Source organism: Pseudogymnoascus destructans, assembly GCF_001641265.1.
Source record: "Pseudogymnoascus destructans isolate 20631-21 unplaced genomic scaffold scaffold_20, whole genome shotgun sequence".
Lineage (NCBI taxonomy): Eukaryota > Fungi > Ascomycota > Leotiomycetes > Thelebolales > Thelebolaceae > Pseudogymnoascus > Pseudogymnoascus destructans.
Genome location: NW_020167539.1, coordinates 147,796 through 169,450, shown reverse-complemented (window position 1 = coordinate 169,450; position 21,655 = coordinate 147,796). Strand labels below are relative to the sequence as shown.

Sequence of the window (21,655 nt, the reverse complement as noted above, 5' to 3'; positions counted from 1 at the left end):
TGTCTTAGGAATTAGGGCATGGTATTAGAAGGTAGGACTTAAGAGGAAGATAAGGATACATAATTACTATATTTCTATATCATGGTATAGGATAGGATAGGATAGGTAGGTGTAAGACTACTAACTAGTTAGATGCATTTATCAGTACCTAAAAGTTTATAGGGGACTAGGGTATACCCTATAGCTGTAACCTAATTAGGCCCTTAGATTGAAAATTATTTTCACGTGCCCTACACATCACCGAGCCGCCCCTCACTTGCCTAAGCTACCTCAACATTATCTAAGATTGGTGGGGCGGGAGCATTTGTTGATAGCTGAAAGTTGTGGGGGACCAGGACGTACCCGAAGCCCTAGCCTAATTAGGCCCTGAAATCGAAATTATGTTTCACGTGCCCCGCACATCACCGAGCCCCTCACTTGCCTATGTGGCGGGAGCATTTGTTGATATCTGAAAGTTTGCGGGGTGACTAGGGTGTAACCGAAGCCCTAGCCTAATTAGGCCCTCAAATCGAGATTATTTTTCACGTGCCCCGCACATCGCCGAGCCCCTCACTTGCCTACCTCAACATTATCGAAGGTTGGTGGGGCGTGAGCATTTGTTGAAACCTGAAAGTTTGCGGGGTAACCAGGGTGTACCCGAAGCCCCTCACTTGCAACTTACATGAGCTACCTAGGCACATCACCGAGCCCCTCACTTGCATGAGCTACCTAGGCATTATCTAAGGTTGTTATTGCGGGCGCATTTGTTGATATCTGAAAGTTTGCGGGGTCCAGGGTCTACTACCCAGGGTGGAGTTAATTGAATGTGAAGTGACAGGGGGCGAGAGGGGAGATTGTGGGGTGCAGAGAGGGGAACGATCGAGACCACAATTGGAGTTGTGGGGAATCTGGGGTCGCTTCATCCTATGGAATTTCTCTTCTTCCTCTTCTCCTCCTCCTCCTTCTCCCCCCATCAGTCTCTCTTCTTTTTACGTCCTACAAAGTCGTCACTCGCCACCGAGCGGTTAGGCTTTGCACTGTTGCTCTCGATCCCAGTTTTGTGTCCAGAAAGAGTGCCTATACAGCATTTTTGGGGTTCAAACTCCGACAATGGCTGCTATTGGAGAGCCTAAAGACGTCGTTACTGCGAACTGGCCGGACTCTTCTAGGCTTTCATCAGCTCGCGAAGAGAAATCGAATAAGGCGAGCGATGATCAGGTTGAAAATATCACCACAGAAGATGAGAAGCCCGGCCTGGCTGTGGGAAAAGAGGGTTGGTTGTTGAGGTTATGGAAGCATGGGAAGCGTTGGTGGCTTTGCTATGCAATTGGGCTTCTTATCCTTCTTGCAGTGCTGCTTCCAGTATTGTAAGTACTTGTGTGCAGGCCAGACTGCGTGCGAAATAATATAGCCCCTTTCTCTATATTCTTCCTGGGAATACTTAAAATTCCAAGGAGCCGCTGGGTTGCCAATCGAGGTTAATGTACGGTACAGTTTTCTAGTCATATTCCCAGCAATCGCTCAAAGGATGGTTAACGATGCAAACCTCCCCATATCCTCGATTGGACTTTCAAATCCAACATCGAATAGCACTGAGATATCTCTACAAGCAAACATTAAGCTTCCGACGCCGCTATCTGTTCACATCAACCCGATTCCTCTCAGCTTGTTTGTGAACGATGGTACGAAAAACATTGTTCCTTACACTAATATCGTCCTACCCGAGAATGATTTGCATGGCAATACGACTTTAACCATCACCGACCAACCAGCAAAGATTCTGGACACGGATATATTTACAAAGTTTGTACATAGTGTTGTTTTTTCGGAAGCATTTACACTTTCGGTGACAGGCTCTGCAAACGCTTACGTCGGAAAATTAAAAGCCCGCGTACACTTGCAGAAGGACATTCAATTGACCGGTCAGTTCTCAACTCATAGATGTGGGAAAGTATTTCCTACGATAAATATTTACTAAATCATATTACAGGTCTCAACGGCCTGACAGGATTCGATATTGCTGATGCTCGTCTCATTCTTCCTCCCGAAGCCGATGGAACAAATCTCCTGGCAAACCTGTCCCTACCAAATGCATCCATTTTAAAAATTAACCTCGTAAGTAGCCTTCAAACCTCTTAAAACTTTCGTTCGGAAAATAACCGGCTTTTAGGGAAACATGACATGGAACTTGATAATTGGAGGGGTTAATCTCGGCACGGCCGCCCTCCAGGATGTTATTCTAAACCCTGGCAGCAACATAATTCCAGCTCGATGTGTACTTGATCTGAAAAAGGCTGTCAAGCACTTGCCTCAAATTATAGCTTCTGAATTGGACGCCCTGAAACACGGCAACCTTTCAATTTCTGCATCTGGAAACACGACGATTTACAACGGTCAGCACATCGATTATTTCGAGAAGAGTTTGAATCAGCTTACTTTGACCGCACAAGTTTCACTACTGTCGCTTATAGTCGATTCTATGAGCGGAATTCTGAGTTCGCCTTTAGGCTCGGGGCTACTAAACCTTTCCTCTTTTTCCAATATAAGTAACATTCTGCCTCTATTATCAGCGCAATTAGTTTAGAATAGTACCTTATTTATGCACCTGCTGTATATCTCTGTATTTATCTTCCCTCAAGGGAGGGTATCCGGTCCAAGGCCGGATACCCTCCCTTGCAGTCTTTTGAGAAGAGGATTCAAATTTGTCACCATATCGCGTCTCTATCTCACGTAAATATGCCCACTGCCCTTGCTTTGACCTCTACAAATGCCAGTGATAGCCGGTGATTGGCGTACTCATTTACTGTTGATTGCACCACTTTTCACTTGAGTAGGGTATCAAAGAGCAGAGTTCGAAGATCCTCTATGATATCAGTGTTCAAGGAGAATAGGCCAGCCATCTGCCTATTGTGATTATGGGATGACAGTCGTCTGTGCTCAAAAAGCGCATACACGTATTTTCAAGACCCGGAGACCTGACAAAGTATTTCAGGAGGAAGCACCTGGCCAACATCAGGGATGGAAGGCGGATAGAGTACAGGGTCTACCAGATGACTCTTCTAACATAAGACGCACCGAGAGCACCATGCCCACAAAATACATGGAACCGCCTCCTAGTACCTCACTTGCCCCATGATGGCGCGCGGCTGCATACCACATCACCGAGACTGGCTATCGCTAAGCATGGTGAGGGGAACTGCGCACCGTATAACCCGAATAACTCGAATGGCGCGTTGGACCCAACGCCGGGGTATTCATCCTGTTGATCTATCAGCTCCCTATCTCTCCATGCTGTAGCCGCATCTCGATCTAATTTGCAACTCTTGGCACAAGCATATCAGATTTCATCATCGATCGGAAGCTAAGGCTCGTTGTGTTGCTAGTCAATAGGTGTTGGTAGACGCTGAACTGTGCTGCTGGCAGAAACATCTAACTGTCGGATAGCCTACTAAGCTCGACGTTTTTTCTAGTCTAAACAAGTTCTTGGGGCGTTAAGTTTGATTGAAGTGCAACTGTGGTACATCCAGAGGCTGTCGATGTCGTGCATGAGGCGGTGGTAGACGTAGAAACAAAAGTCAAGCATGACACCAGGCTATGGGCGAAGGTACCTGGTTTGTCTAGTAGCTGAGGAAGATGGCCATCAACGCGGAAGGTGGACGTCGAGAGGGGACCCGTTTGAATCGTTCCCATTCTGCCACGCTGGACTTAGCCATTTTGGCGAGAAATGGGAGAGCTGCGGAAACCGGAGTTCAGCTATGACCCGACAAGGAAAATTACTAGTAAATTGTATGTAATTCTCCCCATCCGGCCATACCCCCCACGGCGTTCCTTTGTATCCCCCACGTGACGTAGAGCCGCCCTTTGTTCCCTCTGTAGAATACTGGCCTTTAATTAATTTTTCTACTCCAGTAAGTGCTTCGGAACAGGGCGAGCGAAGGGAGGCGGCGGTGGTCGCAAAAAAAAGATACATCACAGTACTTATGTTTTCATACAAATATGTATGCAATGGGAAGTATTTAGATGTATCATTTTGCGACCGCCACCACCTTCGCGCCCACGGTCGCTACATGACCCCCCCTAATTGACGATTCTGATTTTCATGTAGTACTTCTGTACGCTCCTAATTTGGGTGCGTACAGAAGTCACTTCTGTCGCAATATTGTAAAAAATTGCCAGGTAGATAGATGTGTTTGCTACTGTAGGTAGCTTAGTTACCCGTCAAATCACCTACCGGCAATTTTTGAATATTGCGACAGAAGTGACTTCTGTACGCACCCAAATTAGGAGCGTACAGAAGTACTATGTGGAAAATAAAAATCGTCAATTAGGGGGCGTCAACCCGAAGAGTGTAGCAGTCGCAAAATGCACCTTCCTTACTGTAAAATTCCAAAGGTACTTAAATTTGTATATAAATTATATATAAAATGAAGTACCTAAAAAAAAATCGAAAAAATTATTCTTCCATTTGAAGCGCATTACCCAACTGCCTGCATATAAATCTGCTCTGCCGAGAGCTGGAGTACAGTATTTGTAGCCTCAGATAATTGACCAAGCCACCACGCAACTAGCTCCTCAGATTGGGGCATTCCTACTAGATCTGCCTCAATTTTATAGAATCTAGACCTAATTAAGTCTAGATTCTCCTTTAGCTCAAGCTACTGATTGGCTAGAGCACGCTCCTCTGTAGTAGGTGCCTGAGGCACTACTAAATTTCCCATTGTCTCATATACCTCAAGGCCAGAGTCTTCATATAAGGCTGCATACTATAGCCAATTAGGCTCCTCAATCTCGCCTAGGTGGAGCCACCCATAGAACACATGCTTACATGGTAACTGGTATGCACGTGACCAAAAGCATGTGCAGTAGCTATTTTCGTCTAGATCGGAATTGCGGACTCCTCTTTCAGCTAGCTTCTCTGCTTTTTGTATCTGTTTAGCCAATAGCTTTTGAACAGCATATGGAAATACTGCTAGTCCAGGGTAGGACCCACAAATAGCTAGCCTACGGCCTCAGAAATTAAGTGTAACGCTGACTTCTAAACGATAGAAGACACAGAGGTTCTCTTGCGTAAAGGTTTACTTATCAGAGGAGGCAGGGGATCAGACACAAAGGCTTCAAGTAACACGTTACTAGTATATAACAAATACTGTATTGAGTTGAGCACGAAGCTCCTATCTAAGGAAATACTATCTACTTATATAGTGGCGTCGTGCCTAGTGGACTCTTGGGAACTCACTCGAGTCCTCGGAGTCCTGGACTCTTAGGACTCTTCTCATCATCCTGCGAGTCCGTCACGTGATACTTTCGGAACTACTATTCCCCGCTGCCCCTCCAGGTACCAGGGCCGGTCTCATGCGACCTCCCTCCTTCCTGTCCTGTAGTTGGCCAGCCTTCTTGTTCCGTCGTAACACTACACTCCTTTAGCATAAATAGGATTGCCCTTTCCTTAAGAAAGGGCAAGCAGACAATACAGTAAATCGACTATCACATACTTCCACGTCTTTTCCAAGCTTCCAAGCATTGATCTTGTTACTCCTTGTTTCTGAAAAGTCAGTGAGGTGCTAACCTCTGACTTATCCCTAAGTTCTCAGACTCAACATTTGTACAACTTATCTAAACCACTCCACTACATCATACACTTGATTGCTGCATTGTGGAATAGTCTAAGCTATGACCCTTTGGCTCTGTTTCCTAAGACAGTGTGTTGTCTTAGTAAAATCATCCCTCCCTTGGGTGGCTAGATTCTCACATCTGGTGCACCCACCATTACACTATGGATACAATGAATCTACACTTAGCTATTCGATGGATTGTACGAAGCTGGAACAACTTGGTTACAAACACAACAATCTACAACTGCTTTCGAAAATCAACACTTATTTCAATGCCAATCCCTCTTCCTACAACTATTACCCCTCTTGGAATCGGAGAGCTTTATGACAAGGTAATTAGAGCTGGGAACATACAAGATGTCATGGCAATATCAAACTTTCTAAACCCAGAGGAAGAGAAGGATATACAAGATGGGATGGAGGAATTGGGACCAGAAGAGGTTTTAAATGAGGTCTTAGAGGAGCATCTAGGCCAAGGCAGTACCCAAGATGATGACGAAGAGGAGGAGCAGCTAGAGCAGCCTGTATTTACTATACAGAGTGCTCGTCAAGCTCTACAAGTTCTGATTGGGTTTGCTGAAGGTCAAGATGCTCTCAAGGCAGAGCATTTATGAGGGTTGGAGCGTCTAGAGTCTATTCTTGATGCTTTAGATCAGGATAGCAGGATACAGTCACGGCTAGATGGGTGGATTATGCAAAATTCAGTATAGCGATATATCCTATAGTACGATATGATTTGTTGGCACCGAATACATTGTCTTAGCAGCATTTGACTGTACTATAAAAAGTAATAATTCCAGGGCTAAATTTATTTAAATGGGTAGGTAGTAGAACTAGGTATTAAAACGACTAGGGGCAGAATTTATTTAAATGGGGGGGCATGGTTTATTTGTTTGAAATTAACGCAACGTAGTTCACAAGCGACCCATCATCCCAAGCCACCCGTCATATTTTGACTTTATATCTAAATAACTTTTTTTTTAAATATGACACATTCGTACAAAGAAAGAAATATGATTCTTGCACTTCAAGTGCTTCAAACAAATCCACAATTACAACTTAGCCGCGTTGCTTGAATCTACAGAGTTCCTCATATGACATTAAACAATCGGAGAGATTGTTGCAAGGTATAACGTTAGAGGTGCTGTATTGGTCATGGTGGCGTAATGGTCACCAAAATGTCATACTGACATTCGTTGCACTCAGTTTGCTATCAAACTCAAGAGCAAACTTAGAAATCTCCTCCTCAAACCTACAAGTCACCATACATATCTTGGCTTATCACACCAACAACAGAAGCAATACTACTCAACGATTGCTGCAAACTCTTCTACTACATCTGTTTATGCTACATACATCACGGCATATCATTTGGACACTCATTGAACAAGTTATTAAGAAAATCTCCTCCTTAAGGGGGGTGGGCCAATACTACCACATGGCATATCTCTACCAACTAGAGGCCTAGGAACATGAACGATAGCTCTAGAAGCTTCTACAACCCTCTATGATTCATTACACGTCATCGCTCCTTAGTTACCCACAAGATTGGTTAAGTTATGACATAATTTGTCTATAGGTACTCTGACCTTGGACCTCCTTTTCACTTCCTATAGGCTAGGAACCCAAGAGATGGTTCTATGGGATTCTCTTACGTTCACTACATGATTAGCAAGCTAGTTGTGGGTCGCACTTGATTTCTAATACATTTACCAAGCCTGGTTAGTCATGGAAAGTCATGGAAAATGAGAGAACTACACTCCTTTGGCATAAATAGGATTGCCCTTTCCTTAAGAAAGGGCAAGCAGGCAATACAGTAAATCGACTAGCACATACTTCTACGTCTTTTCCAAGCTTCCAAGCATTGATCTTGTTATTCTCTGTTTTTGAAAAGTCAGTGAGGTGCTAACCTCTGACTTACCCCTGAGTTCTCAGACTCAACATTTGTTGCAACTTGTCTAAACCACTTCACCACATCATACACCTGATTGCTGCGTTGTGGAATAGTCTAAGCTACAACCCTTTGGCTCTGTTTCCTAAGACAGTGTGTTGTCTTAGTAAATTCATCCCTTCCTTGGGTGGCTAGATTCTCATATCTGGTGCACCCACCATTACACAAAACCCCACCTTGTAACTTCAAACTTGTAAAAAAACAACAATAAAAAAGCGTTCGGGTTTAGGAAACTAAGGTGTGTATGGCTGAAGCTATAGAGGCATACAACAATCGACAATTTACAACCTTAAAAGGATGTAGCAGAACACTTTAAAGTCAGCTGCTTAACATTAACGCGTTAGGTGGCAGGACATCTTTCTCAAGTGCAAGTGCGACATAACATCTGTAGTTGAAGAGAGTACTTTAGTGAAGTGGATTTGTTAATTTTCATCTATAGGACGCCCTATTAGACACTAACTAATCAAGGAATTAGTGGAAATAATTAGGATCTAAAGAGTGCAACATGTTAATGACACATCATCCTAAATTATACGATATCTACCGATTGGTCAACAATGGATTCAATGCTTTATTCAATGCCATATAGAGCTTGTTATAATTACTACTTGACAAATCGAGTCTACAAGACATTAAGAAGCAACATTTGAAGTGCTTAAACACTGGTTTACAACACCACAAACAAAGGTGTAAGAACAAAGCTATGATATTTATAACGTGTATAACATGGATGAATTAGGTTTTAGGATTAGAACCAGTTAAATGAACCATGTAGTAGTTGACGCAACTATGTGTACACATTAGAAAGTTGTTCCTAGCCATCAAGAGTAGGTGTTAGTCATTAAGTGCATCTCTATGGATAAATGCGTCTTGCCACCACTTGTAATTTTTAAAGCTAACACTATTAACAGCACTTGGTCTACAAATCCACACGTAGAGGATTGGTGATTCTTAGCAAGTACGAAGGGTTAGATATCAAACGTCCATCAAGTGTATGATGTAGTGGAGTGGTTTAGACAAGTTGTACAAATGTTGAGTCTGAGAACTCAGGGATAAGTCAGAGGTTAGCACCTCACTGACTTTTCAGAAACAAGGAGTAACAAGATCAATGCTTGGAAGCTTGGACAAGACGTGGAAGTATGTGATAGTCGATTTACTGTATTGTCTGCTTGCCCTTTCTTAAGGAAAGGGCAATCCTATTTATGCTAAAGGAGTGTAGTTCTCTCATTTTCCAAGACTTTCCATGACTAACCAGGCTTGGTAACTGTAGTCGACGTAAGAGAATCCCATAGAACCATCTCCCTAGCCTATAGGAAGTGAAAGGAGGTCAAAGGTCAGAGTACCCTTATAGACAAATTATGTCATAACTTAACCAATCTTGTGGGTAACTAAGGAGTGATCACGTGTAATGAATCATAGAGGGTTGTAGAAGCTTTTGGAGCTATCGTTCATGTTCCTAGGCCTCTAGTTGGTAGAGATATGTCATGTGTAGTATTAGCCCAGTAACTAAGGAGTGATGTCATGTAATGAATCATAGAGGGTTGTAGAGATATGCTATGTGGTAATATCGGCCCAGTAACTAAGGAGCAAGTGTAATGAATCATAGAGGGTTGTAGCAATCATTGAGTTGTATTGCTCTTGTTGTTGGTGTGATAAGCCAAAATATGTATAGTGACTTGTAGGTTTGAGGAGGAGATTTCTAAGTTTGCTCTTGAGTTTGATAGCAAACTGAGTGCAATGAGTGCAACGAATGTCAGTATGACACATAGGATTTTGATTGTTGTCAATGGCTTCAAGCATATATGAAAGCCATTGTCATCGATAATAAGCTTTGAAAGATTGAATGATACCTTGATCAAGAGGCTGATATCGACTGGTACTGTTAGCTGGTAGCCAACAAATATAAATATTTGAAGGAGGGGGGTAAAGCTCAAGAGCAGCAGCATGTGCTGTAAAGTTATCCATTGTAAAGAGAACTTCTCGAGTGCCAATATGTCGATAGAACACCTCAAGCCATTCGCCCATAATAGTTGTATTCATCCAAGCCTTCTTATTCCATCTCCATATACCACCCATTGTTGAAATGCTAACATTTCGTAAAGCTCACGGTGTTTTGCCTTTCCAATGATCCAGACTGGAAGTCTATCTGTTCCAGAAGCGCGTTGACACAAAATACAAGACTGATCCGAGTCTTATCCTTCTTTAATCCAGCCTGAGATTGAGTAGCAAGTCCTCGAGATGGCATCATCTTCCAAAAGAGTCCTGATTCATCCATATTATAGATATTTTCCTCCGAGTATTCCCCTGCAATTGTTTGTAATGCCTTCATTTCATCTTTGCAGACTCTGGAACTGAGCCTGCTTCTCCGTGTTGAATTCGTACTTTGATATTATGTCGTTCTTTAAATTGTCGAAGCCAGCCTACACTGAAGTCTGGGCAGACTGTGCTGTCATTATGTGGAAGGCGTTCCCAGATTTGTTGCGCCTTTTGTTGAAGTAGATCACCAGTTGTAAACCCTCCATTCGACAAAATTCAAAGTTGCCAAGTAAGAAGAAGCTTTTCGACTTCAGGCCAGTTTCCAGTTCGTAATCGTGCTCTGTTGGTATTAGGAGCTTCGTCAAGGCTATCAAAGTGATGGCTGAGAGACTCAGAGACTGTCGACTGGCTAAGTTTGTGGTTATATTGCTGGAGGAACCATTCAATACACTGCTTTTGAGTTGGCTTTTGATGTTGTTTCAGAGCCCAGGCACGAAGGGCACGGCGTTGTTCGAGTAGAATAGGCTGCTTTCGAGGCATTCTGAAGGTCAAGAAACACACATTAGTTGATGGATAATACGATAATTGGAGGCAGAATGACGATTATCTTGAATATCGGACAATATATGGTGTTTTGATTCGGTGCGAGAAAATATATCGCACAATTGAATATATCTGCTAACCGAACATCGTCTTAGTGGCATTTGACTGTAGTAGAAACTAAGGATAGGACTGTACTGCACGGGCACGACAATTATGGATAGGAAGAAGCCTAAAAGTCTTAAAGCGCATTTTCAAGGTAGGGTACGTACTCCTGACTAGCACGGCCCACAATTTCGCAGTTGTGATACCGAGGCTTCGACGGCTTCGACTACCACGACGCTCCAGGGAGTTTCACGTTCATTTATTTTCGCTCCGGAGAATCCCCAGATCTACAAGTATATTAAGAAGACGCTCTCCCCTCGCTCTGCCTTTTTTGTATCCTGTACCTTAACTTTCAATCTCTCATCTTAATCCAACATGACTCTTGGGAAGTATGTGGTGGCTCTGCTCACCTTGCCAATTCGGCTCGTAGCAACAGACTTTCGAGTTCAAATCCCTCTTCTACTTGCTATTACTTACTACCCCGAGAGAATAAAGTTTCCCCTACCCGAGAAAGTTTATTCTTGTATCACAGATGCAAGATTCCTTCAAGCCTTGAAAATCCTCATCGGCTTCAGCGTCGCCCGAGCAATCAACAACAAACTCTCGCAATATGTCATCAACAACTGGAAGAGAGATGCCAAGTTTATCAATGCCCAAGAGATTGTTTTGATAACTGGAGGCTCGAGCGGGCTGGGGGCGTTGATGGGCGAGGATTTCGCCCAGAGAGGCGTGAAGGTCATCTCGTTGGATGTCAACCCACCGCAAGAGACCCAAGGTCAGCTCATACCTCCTATTTAGTGAATCCAGACTTATGACATCATTTAAAGCTGGCATTCACTTCTACAAAGTCGATGTCACCTCTTCTGCGGATCTCGCAGCCGCGGGGGCAGAGATCCGCAAAGCCCACGGCGACCCCACAGTCCTGATCAACAATGCTGCCGTCGGCTACGCCATGACCCTCCTCGACGAGCCCGAGGAGTGCATCCGCAGATCCTTCGAAGTGAACACTTTCTCCCATTTCCTGACGGCCAAGGAGTTCCTGCCCGCCATGATTAAGAAGAACCACGGCCACATCGTCACAGTCGCTAGCATGGCATCTTATGTGACCGTCGCCTCTATCATTGACTATAACTGCACCAAGTCAAGTGCGGTTGCTTTCCACGAAGGTGTGGCATCTGAGCTGAAGCATCGATATAATGCACCTAACGTGCGAACTTCGTAAGCCCCCCCTTTCTCCCCGTGGGACCACTTACGAACAATGCACAGCCTCATCAATCCCACCTGGATCCGCACGCCTCTGATCGAAGCCCTCACCTCTGACCCGAACTTCAATGACATTGTTCTGGAGCCCACAGATGTCAGCTCCCAGATTGTGAAGCAGGTTATCTCCGGACGCAGCGGCCATGTCGTCCTTCCCAAGTTTTATACACCCATCACCGGCATACGCGCATGGCCCTCTTGGCTGCAGGAGAGCGTGAGGAACCACATGGGCTCTCTGTTTGACCTGAATGTCCGCTCGGTTAGCAAGCCTAAGAATGATCCTACGCTTACGGGAGGGACCGTTGCTGATCTGAAGTGAGGTGCGGGAGGATCAGAGGCATTGGATATACCGGCGCGTTCGAATGTAAACAAGATAAGAGGTATTAGACGCAATAGAGATATTCCGAAAACATACCCTTTTGATAGGTGGCACGATATGATGTGGTACACTGGTCTCGCACCGCAGCCACCGCCCATATCAAAGCAGAAGAGCTCGATAAACCCAAAGTAACTGCTGAAGACTGTCTGCCCCGTCCATATGCTATGGCGTAGAGGCCGAGGCAGTGGAGCTCACACCCCAGCTAGGAAAGATGGGTTACCCCGCAGGTCAGTAGGAAGCACTACCGTAAGCACATGCCCATCGTACGGGCCGTTGCAGTAGTTACCCCTTAGGAGTCAACGTCACATGGTAACTCGGGGATATGCTCGGATTCAGGTACGCTATATGGAGAGGGGTAACTGGCTCGGGGAGGGGGAAGCACATGCCACTACGTATAAGGCCCGGTGATTCTTTTACATTAAATTATCTACACCCCTGGCAAGCTTATCTATACATTTGTTCGTACTTGGTACCAACGCGGTACGATTGCCATTCTGGATGTTGTATTTGATACCGTTTGCTCTACGCCAGAACCCTAAATGGACCTACACACAAGCGCTCGGGGTGCGTATCGTGAAAGGATACCTGTCTTTTGCCTCAGCCATTGAAATGAAGACCACCATAGACCTCCGTCCGGCCAGGCGGAGAAGGCCAGGTTTATTACTGTCGGGCGCGGGAAACCAGACAGGTACGTCGGAGCTGTCGCACAGGACGCCGAGATCATGTTGGGGTAAACGGACATTCCCCTGGGGATACGGTGGGCGTTTGCGCCCAAAATGACGGGTTTTTCTTGGGGGATTGTCCAGGTCCGCTGTTGGTCTACTACGTATTGGGCAGTGGTGCCAGCCCAATGTCTCAGTTTCGGCTGGGCTGAAGAGTTCAACTCGTCAGGGTCTTGGGGGTTTCCCAGGTCTACAAATAGCGTACGTAGGCCCGTAGATTATTTAGTAATTCAATTGATTTTAATAACTTATAACGTATTTCACAGGCGAAGCGATATCATCCGGGCGAAGCGATCACTGAACTTCCCACCTAAAATTGAGAAATTTACAAGATAATAACTCAACAACAACTTCATAATATATTCTAAAAATGTGTGTGTATCCTTATATATACACGCAAATTCCTTTATTCAAGCTTTAAAGCAATTAGACTAGTAGATATTGAAATATAAAGACCTAGTCTAAATTTCAGTGCCTAAACTTAATATTTTAAGAACTAATCGTTGGTTCTCAAACCACCGCCTGGAGGCGGTTGGCGAAAGCGAACTGGGACGCGAAAGCGATTGTGGGACACTTCGGGAGCGGACTCGCGACGCGACACGACCGACCATGAACACGACTGACAACGTAACAATGCTGTAAATATATATAAGTTATAGAATTAAATAATTAAAAAAGATTTGGATCAATATTGTCAGGCAGTGATTGATCATCACAGCCACCGTCACTTGCATCGTGAATCATGTCGTAGTCCAAGCCTGCAAAGTTCACGTACCCACTCTCCTCGATGGCTAACAGTCGGTCCGCCTCCTCCTCCTCCTCACGTTTCTTCTGTGTAACGTCCGGGTCAATGATTTCTGTACGTAAGCCAATTGGTGGCTCCGTGTCTGGGTTACTTTTTTGAAATTCATGTAGGTCCTTTTTCCGTGTACGTTCTGCCTTCCGTGCATCGATGCCAGCACGGAGCTGCATCTTACGCTCAACGTTCACCATGCGTGTTCTCTCTCTTTTCTCCCGTGCTTCTTCTAAAAGTTGCTCCTTTACCTTCTTCTCATAAATCCTTTGCCGTGCATGTTCAACTGTAATAGCACCGCCTTTTTGAATAGATTTCCGACTTCTAACCTTCCGCTGTCGTTGCTCAGTCATAATAGTAGTAATTTGTACAAGCTCTGACTGGAACAGCTCAGCCTCTGTTAACTGAGTTTGGATTTCAGTATAAGAAGATGCCCACTTTTGCCGTGACGGTGAACTAAGGATCTTATCAAATGTTTGACTCCATGTTGAAAGATCATAACTTGCTTGAAATGCGCGTTGTGGTGTTTCTAAAACTTCTGGTTTTGCATATATAGCAACCTTCTCTTGAATCTTTTCATAGTTAGGTGGCCAAATACCTGCATCTCTAAAAGACTTGATACAGTTACCCTTTGTAAATGTCTGCTTACGGATAGTAGACAAGTCTCTAAAGAAAGATATAACATTATAATCTGTATCAAAATTCCGGATTGCTTGTTGAATTGCACGTCGGTGCCAATGTTTATATTGTGCAAACACAGTAACATCTAGCGGTTGTAGAATATGCGTAAGATGAGACGGAAACACATGTAAGTGTATATTGTGTTGATGTGCAAGTATTATAAACTCTGGAACTTCATGTGAGACATGAGAGTCCATTATTAACAATTTCGTTCTTATAGACGGTGTATGTTGAATAAAATGCTGTAGATATTCCATTGCAAGCTCAGAGTTTGTATATCCGGAATCGGATACTGCAACTTTCTCATCACCGTGTAGATTGTCATGGTACCAACTTTCCATGTGTAATTTTCCTTGTATAATAAGGAACGGTGGAAGTGCAATGCCAGCAGCTGAAATTGTCTCTATAACTGTAAGACTTTGTCTGTTCTCTGGAGCTTGTATATAAAGCTATAAATATTAGAATAATATAAAGTAAGATAAGTAGAAACAACTTACCTCCTTTACTGCAGATGGTACCAACACATGTTCACCGGTGCTCATTCCTACACGGAATCCAACTTCATCAAAGTTGTAGATATCACCTGCAGTAATATCTAGTTGATTACACACATCTTTAAATTCATAAAACCATTCTTTAATAGCTGATACTTCATGAGATGCAACCCGTGCTGCTTCAATTGGCCGGGTTTTTATTGTATGGAAGTTGTGTTGTTGTGTCTTAATCCATGTCTGGAACCACCGTTGTGATGGTGGTGCACGTGTTGGAGTTTCTGCTGCACGTAGTTGGCAGATGGCACTGAACACCATAGGCTTAGTTGCACCGTACCCATTTTCGTACGAGCGTTGGATGTATCTTTGTATAGCTGTAACTTGTACATCAGACAGTACTCTGTTCTGGCCTCCGCGTGGCACAGCGGTGCGTTGTGGTGATGCGCGTCGTTGTCGTAGTCGTATAGTCCGGAGCGTACTTGGGTTTACTCTGTACATCCGTGCTACTGTAGCACTCTTCTCTGTTGGGTTTTCATTTAAAAATTCAATGGCATTTAAAAGAGCTTCATTTTTATTTACTTCAACTACCGGCATAGTTGTGGTTGTAGTTGTGCTCGTTGTCGGTCATGTTCATGGTCGGTCGTGTCGCGTCGTGAGTCCGCTCCCGAAGTGTCCCACAATCGCTTTCGCGTCCCAGTTCGCTTTCGCCAACCGCCTCCAGGCGGTGGTTTGAGAACCAACGATTACTGAGATTATTCCTAAATGATTAGGTACAAATTCAACTAAATAGGAAAGGCTAGAAATACATTTTTAATATATATTATGAAGTTGTTGAGTTATTATCTTGTAAATTTCTCAATTTTAGGTGGGAAGTTCAGTGATTGCTTCGCCCGGGTGATCGCTTCGCCTGTGAAATACGTTACTATTTTACTCCTATTTACTGTACTCTACTGTGAAGCCTCTGTTCCGTTGCCCGAAGGAATCGATTACGGAAGCCAATCACAGGCCTGATCTGTTGGGAGGAACCACACTCAAAATCGGGTGTGGTTCCTCCCAACAGATCAGGCCTGTGATTATTGGGGGTACGTGGTAGCCAGCCCAGCCCTGGCTTTGCTGTCGGATTGCGCCAAAGACAATCTTACCCAATACTTCAGTTAGTCACGCCTTTGCCCCGCAATATGGGCTGGCTTCGAACCCAGTAGCACCAGGTCGATTTCCTGCATTCATGGCGATGACCCCGGTGCTCTGGAACAGGGTCTCTTGGGACACATCGCCATGAACCGACAGACGACTGAGTACCTTGTTGAGCGATTTGGTATGTGGGGGGTGCTCGTGCTATTAGTCCCAGTGGAATCACTCTAGAGCACACTAATATTTGTATTCTGGTTAACGCATTTGCAACTCCAACCCCATTGTTCTTCCCAACTGGAGAGTGCTGTACGATGATGCCGTGAGGATGTGCGAGTTTCAAGGCCATACAAGGAAACAAGGTGGGCTTAGAGATTGCGATCACGGCTGTACACGATTTCATTTTGGTAGGGCATATTGTGAGATTTCATAAGGAAGCGGCGTTGGCAGCAGAGCGTGCAGGAGAATTCTGGAAAGCACATGGATAGATGACGGTATAGCTACTAGGTAGACATGGATGTATGATAACTCGAGATATACATACTCTAGTGCCCCCGACTTGAAATATGGTTTCTCACAGAGCTGCCTTCTTGATATGTTGGAGATCTACTCCGTAATGGTAGGACAGATCGCTTTTCGTCATTACTTTTAGTCGAATAATACTTGGGGTGATGGATACACCAACGAATCTTCACATGTCAGGCTCGGCACTGATCATTCGAGATGGCGGGGCCCCGCACTGAAGTGACCAAATCGTTCAAACGCCATCACGAAATGCGGGGTGACGCTAATATTCAACGAGCCTAGAGAATCAGGCCCCCCTCACCACCCTAGTGCCAAACTTGATTAGCCGTAATAAGTTCGTGTAAAATAACAATAACGGGACTAGCTTCTAAGAGTGAATGGAACCTTTACAGCCTCAATACCACCCCCTCGAACCTTAACTGTGGGGATCGGCCCTCGGCAACTTGTGATGGGCTTTGATGGGGTAGTACATAGTACAGACGATCTTAACTAAATACGGCCATGTAAATAAAGATATACCCCGCTCAATTTTAGTAATCGATTTTTTGGGTGATGTTCTTGCTTCTGCTCATTTACCTTTATTATAGAACGGCACCAGCGTCAATCACCTTTTGTTTTGGTCTATCGCCGCAAAACGAACGGGACAAGTGAACGAAAGAATCGTGTCTACCGCGACAAAAACAAGACCAAAAAAAACGTCAAATATGCGTCTCTCCCTAGCAGCCTCAGCGGCGCCGCTAGTGGCCATGGTCGTAGCCACCGCCAACTTCACGGAGGAAACTCCTGCCCTGCAATCGCCTACAGTACCTATTTCGCTTTCAAGCCTGCTGTCAAATTCCCAGCCTACTCCGGTTGATGGCCCGGTGGACTCTGCCTATTCTTCCCTTCCGTCCGAAGTCGCGGTTACAAACTCACCAGTCGTGTCTTCCTCGTCATCGGCAGAGGCTCATGACACGTCTCCTGCAGCGACACCCTCGACAGCATCCTCCCGCATTGGGACTAACGGTTTGAACGGGATTCTCGGCTCCACGAGTAGCAAGGTTGGGGGTCCGCTAGGGGACTTGCTTGCGGGCATCGCTGGTCTTTTGGACCCTTCTCTGCTCCTTTATGTGGAAAAAACCGTTAAATATCTTTCAATTGTCCTATCCCCTCCGGTTGACAGCCAGCTGAGGACGCTGGTAGCCAATGCCGACGCCCTCCTGACCTCACAGTTTGTTGGCGAGGTGAACAGTCTTATCAGCAATGCCAATACGCTGTTGACACTTCCGAATACGAAGGTTATTACATCGCTCTTGACAAATGCCGACGATCTCTTAACTCCGGGCTTCGTCAAGAACGCAGGCGACTTGATCAATATTGCGGGTCCTCTTATTACGGAAGTCGGAGGATTACTCACTCCTGGCACTATCGGGGGTATTGAAGCCCTTTTGGCCAATGCCACCAGCCTTTTGACGCCTACCTTCGTCAAGAACGCAGGCGACTTGATCAATAGTGCGGGTCCTCTTATTACGGAAGTCAGAGGATTACTCAGCTCTGCCAATATCAAAGATATTGAAGCCCTTTTGGCCAGTGCCACCAGCCTTTTGACCCCAACCTTCGTCAAGAACGCAGGCGACTTGATCAATAGTGCGGGTCCTCTTATTACGGAAGTCGGAGGATTACTCACTCCTGGCACTATCGGCGATATTGAAGCCCTTTTGGCCAATGCCACCAGCCTTTTGACCCCTACCTTCGTCAAGAACGCAGGCGACTTGATCAATAGTGCGGGTCCTCTTATTACGGAAGTCAGAGGATTACTCAGCTCTGCCAATATCAAAGATATTGAAGCCCTTTTGGCCAGTGCCACCAGCCTTTTGACCCCAACCTTCGTCAAGAACGCAGGCGACTTGATCAATAGTGCAGGTCCTCTTATTACGGAAGTCGGAGGATTACTCACTCCTGGCACTATCGGGGGTATTGAAGCCCTTCTGGCCAATGCCAACAGCCTTTTGACCCCAACCTTCGTCAAGAACGCAGGCGACTTGATCAATATTGCGGGTCCTCTTATTACGGAAGTCGGAGGATTACTCACTCCTGGCACTATCGGGGGTATTGAAGCCCTTCTGGCCAATGCCAACAGCCTTTTGACCCCAACCTTCGTCAAGAACGCAGGCGACTTGATCAACAGTGCGGGTCCTCTTATTACGGAAGTCAGAGGATTACTCAGCTCTGCCAATATCAAAGATATTGAAGCCCTTTTGGCCAGTGCCACCAGCCTTTTGACCCCAACCTTCGTCAAGAACGCAGGCGACTTGATCAATAGTGCAGGTCCTCTTATTACGGAAGTCGGAGGATTACTCAGTCCTGCCAATATCAAAGGCATTGAAGCCCTTCTGGCCAATGCCAACAGCCTTTTGACCCCAACCTTCGTCAAGAACGCAGGCGACTTGATCAATAGTGCGGGTCCTCTTATTACGGAAGTCGGAGGATTACTCAGCTCTGTCAATATGAAAGACATTGAAGCACTTTTGGTCAATGCCAACAACCTCTTGACCCCTGACTTTGTCAAGGACATTCAAGGCCTTATTGTGCAGGCTGTGCCCCTTATCAATAATGCAGGCCCAGTTCTCATAGAGGCGAAGGCCCTCCTCACACAAGGAAATGTGCAGGAGATCACTGCAATTCTGGGCAACGCCAATTCTCTGTTGTCACCGGACTTCGTCAGCAATACCAAGTCATTGATTCTTGACGCTGCCCCGTTTATCAAGGACTTGACTTCGTTGTTGACTCCCGCAGTCCTCCAGGGGATCCCTGGACTGCTTACCAACGCTATCGACCTGTTGACTCCCGCTTTCGTCAACGGGACTGCGGGTCTTATCAAGAGAGCCGGTGATCTTCTGAGTCCTGAGACCGTCAGCACTTTGCAGGACTTGCTCACTCAGATCCTTCCGCTGATACCCGAACTCAAGTCGCTATTGACGCCAGCCACCATTACGAACCTTGGATCCCTCCTCACTAATGCCAGTGACTTGCTGACCCCTGCCTTTGTTAAGGAGGCTGCCCAACTTATTAGCAACGCAGTGACACTTCTGTCACCCGAGTTAGTTACCCAGATTGATCAACTGTTACCTAATGCAGTTAACTTGTTGACTGCGGATTTTACTACTAAGACCGGTGGTCTCATTCGGAATGCGTATGATCTGCTCACGCCTCAATTCGTCAACGATACTTCTCACATTATTACGGATGTTTCACCCCTTATCACTCCTGGCCTTGTGGGAGATATTGGCGGTCTCTTGCTTAATGCCAAGGATTTGCTTACTGCTGGCTTTGTTAAGAACACAACAGCCATTATTACAGATGTGGCCGGATTGCTATCCATTCTGTCGAGTATACTGCAAGTACTGATTAATTAGACTTTGTGTTATTAGCTGTAGCATACGCCGTAAACCTGTTGTTGGCTAAGGTGCAATGTTGGGTTTGGTTAGTGGGTAGGGACAATGCCATTGATCAAGATGTATAAGATTGCCGTTCCTAAGTATGTGTGAAGATACTTGATTTGTATTAAGCACGAAGCTCTCGGCGAGGAGGATGTTGATGTGGTGGCACAGTTCTAGTAGACTGGTGTCCCTAATACCTAAAGGCTCAATGAAACATGCAGCAGAGCTTGTAGCTAAATTCGAGGCTCGGTTGGCCCAGATTCAAGCGCGCCGCAAATTCAAACGAGGGCGAAGGAAATGGCCGTACCGTACGGAGTCGACCGGCGGTAGATGCTGATGTACCGGCGGGACAACATCAGAAGAGACCACAAGGGCGGCCATGAGGGCGGTAACGGAAGCAAAATTAAGACCACCATCAACAGCCATGCATGCTACTGGAATCCGTATGCAACTTCTCCTCTGTGGACAAACGTTTCAAGATTGAGTAGGGCGATAGAAAGTTCCTCATTTTAGTATACATCAATGGTCAAACTGTGAACTAACTGATAACGTACGTACTTGACAAGCGAGCTGCACATGCATGCGAGCTGCGCACTCCCCGCCAATTCGATGACGTTATTAGTCAATTAAACAGCAACACAATGTATTAATCATGGGCAAAAGTTTTACAGTATATACCCTGCATTTGACGTGATAAGTTTTATATACCCTACATAATATGAAACCCCCTGCGACCAGTAAAAACCCCCCAATCCCCCCCCCCGTAGCCCCCCGTAGCCCCCTCGCCGTCGCCCCCTCGCTGTCGCTCCTTTCAACAGCCTCATTTGGCCCAGTCGTTAAGGGCTCTCGACCAGGCGTCTAGGTCGAGGTAGAGCTGACCGTTCATAGGAACGGTCAGCTCGCCAAGAGAAGCCATCCTCGTGGGCCTGAGCCGAGCTCAGGACTTCCGTGCCTCGCGACGAGGGCTTCCGAAGAGTCGTCGAGTGCCTCAGTGAGGGTAGCGGCTAGCGAGTTAGCTGGGAAGCGAGGAGGGCGACGGCGAGGGGGAGCAACGGCGAGGGAGGCAACGCGAGGGAAGGCAACGCGCCGAGCGCGTTGAGTGGTTTCCTGCTTAGTAAGAATCACCATGGTATATAAAACTTATTTATGAACTTACCGGGTAACGTCCTCCACAAGCGAGTGTCGCATACAAGTGAGTGTCGCACGCAATTGACAGATCGTAACAAACTTTCTAACAACAACAACTATAGACTAGAAAATCAATTAAATTAATTATACACCTATTCTATAGTATCTTCTTAATCCCTTTGACATGTGCGAGCATTATGCCCAGTCTTACCACACATTCTGCAACGTCGTTGCTGTCTTTCACCCCACCACCCTGTCGTAGTTCCTGAGATATCTGCTCTTCCACAGCTAGGTGAGCAAGTACATCCTGACCTTCTTGAATTGTAAGGCACCCTCCTTGTTGTATACGCTTTTTTTTTTTCGCTTTTTGCGCTGACTTGCAACTTCATTTGCTTGTTGTAAGGCCTGAACTTCCGCCTTCATTAGAACAGCAGAATGCACCATTGTTTGAGCACCTCTTAACAACTGGTCTAGTGCATTGTTAATAGGAGTTAGTGAGCTATTTTGATGGCATATAATGCGATCTTTAAGATGCGTAGTTTGACTTGCTAGCTCTATTAGATTGTGTGGTGTTTTAGGTTCCCATGAAGCATCCTCAAAGGTTGGTGGTGTTAAAGGCCGTAGTTGAATGTCAAGCTGTGACAACACAACATCAGGACAGAATGGAACTAGCCCTGTAGCTCGAA

At 45.5% G+C, this 21,655-nt stretch overlaps 3 protein-coding genes across 3 annotated transcripts; all 3 read left to right on the top strand.

The window, feature by feature from the left end:
- Positions 1-783: 783 nt before the first annotated feature.
- VC83_07374 (uncharacterized protein) lies at positions 784-3,875 on the top strand. Its single transcript, XM_024470947.1, has 4 exons — positions 784-1,346; positions 1,474-1,901; positions 1,970-2,094; positions 2,150-3,875. Exons 1-4 carry the CDS (start codon positions 1,090-1,092, stop codon positions 2,561-2,563), a joined length of 1,224 nt encoding a protein of 407 aa, XP_024321530.1. The 5' UTR covers positions 784-1,089; the 3' UTR covers positions 2,564-3,875.
- Positions 3,876-10,698: 6,823 nt separating this feature from the next.
- VC83_07373 (uncharacterized protein) lies at positions 10,699-12,083 on the top strand. Its single transcript, XM_024470946.1, has 3 exons — positions 10,699-11,218; positions 11,271-11,661; positions 11,710-12,083. Exons 1-3 carry the CDS (start codon positions 10,819-10,821, stop codon positions 12,020-12,022), a joined length of 1,104 nt encoding a protein of 367 aa, XP_024321460.1. The 5' UTR covers positions 10,699-10,818; the 3' UTR covers positions 12,023-12,083.
- Positions 12,084-17,016: 4,933 nt separating this feature from the next.
- Positions 17,017-19,817, top strand: VC83_07372 (uncharacterized protein; the record flags this gene model as incomplete). The annotated part of the gene is made up of 2 exons (XM_024470945.1): positions 17,017-18,189; positions 18,730-19,817. Exons 1-2 carry the CDS (start codon positions 17,127-17,129, stop codon positions 19,815-19,817), a joined length of 2,151 nt encoding a protein of 716 aa, XP_024321459.1. The 5' UTR covers positions 17,017-17,126.
- Between the last annotated feature and the right edge of the window lie 1,838 nt (positions 19,818-21,655).

What these genes read in the sequence shown, in the direction of transcription:
- VC83_07373 (XM_024470946.1), top strand. Translation starts at nt 10,819, where the DNA reads ATGACTCTTGGGAAGTATGTGGTGGCTCTGCTCACCTTGCCAATTCGG. An exon ending in CCCACCGCAAGAGACCCAAG is followed by an intron (nt 11,219 to 11,270) that starts GTCAGCTCATAC and finishes CATCATTTAAAG; the next exon opens with CTGGCATTCACTTCTACAAA. An exon ending in GCACCTAACGTGCGAACTTC is followed by an intron (nt 11,662 to 11,709) that starts GTAAGCCCCCCC and finishes AACAATGCACAG; the next exon opens with CCTCATCAATCCCACCTGGA.
- VC83_07374 (XM_024470947.1), top strand. Translation starts at nt 1,090, where the DNA reads ATGGCTGCTATTGGAGAGCCTAAAGACGTCGTTACTGCGAACTGGCCG. An exon ending in GAAGGACATTCAATTGACCG is followed by an intron (nt 1,902 to 1,969) that starts GTCAGTTCTCAA and finishes ATCATATTACAG; the next exon opens with GTCTCAACGGCCTGACAGGA. An exon ending in CCATTTTAAAAATTAACCTC is followed by an intron (nt 2,095 to 2,149) that starts GTAAGTAGCCTT and finishes ACCGGCTTTTAG; the next exon opens with GGAAACATGACATGGAACTT.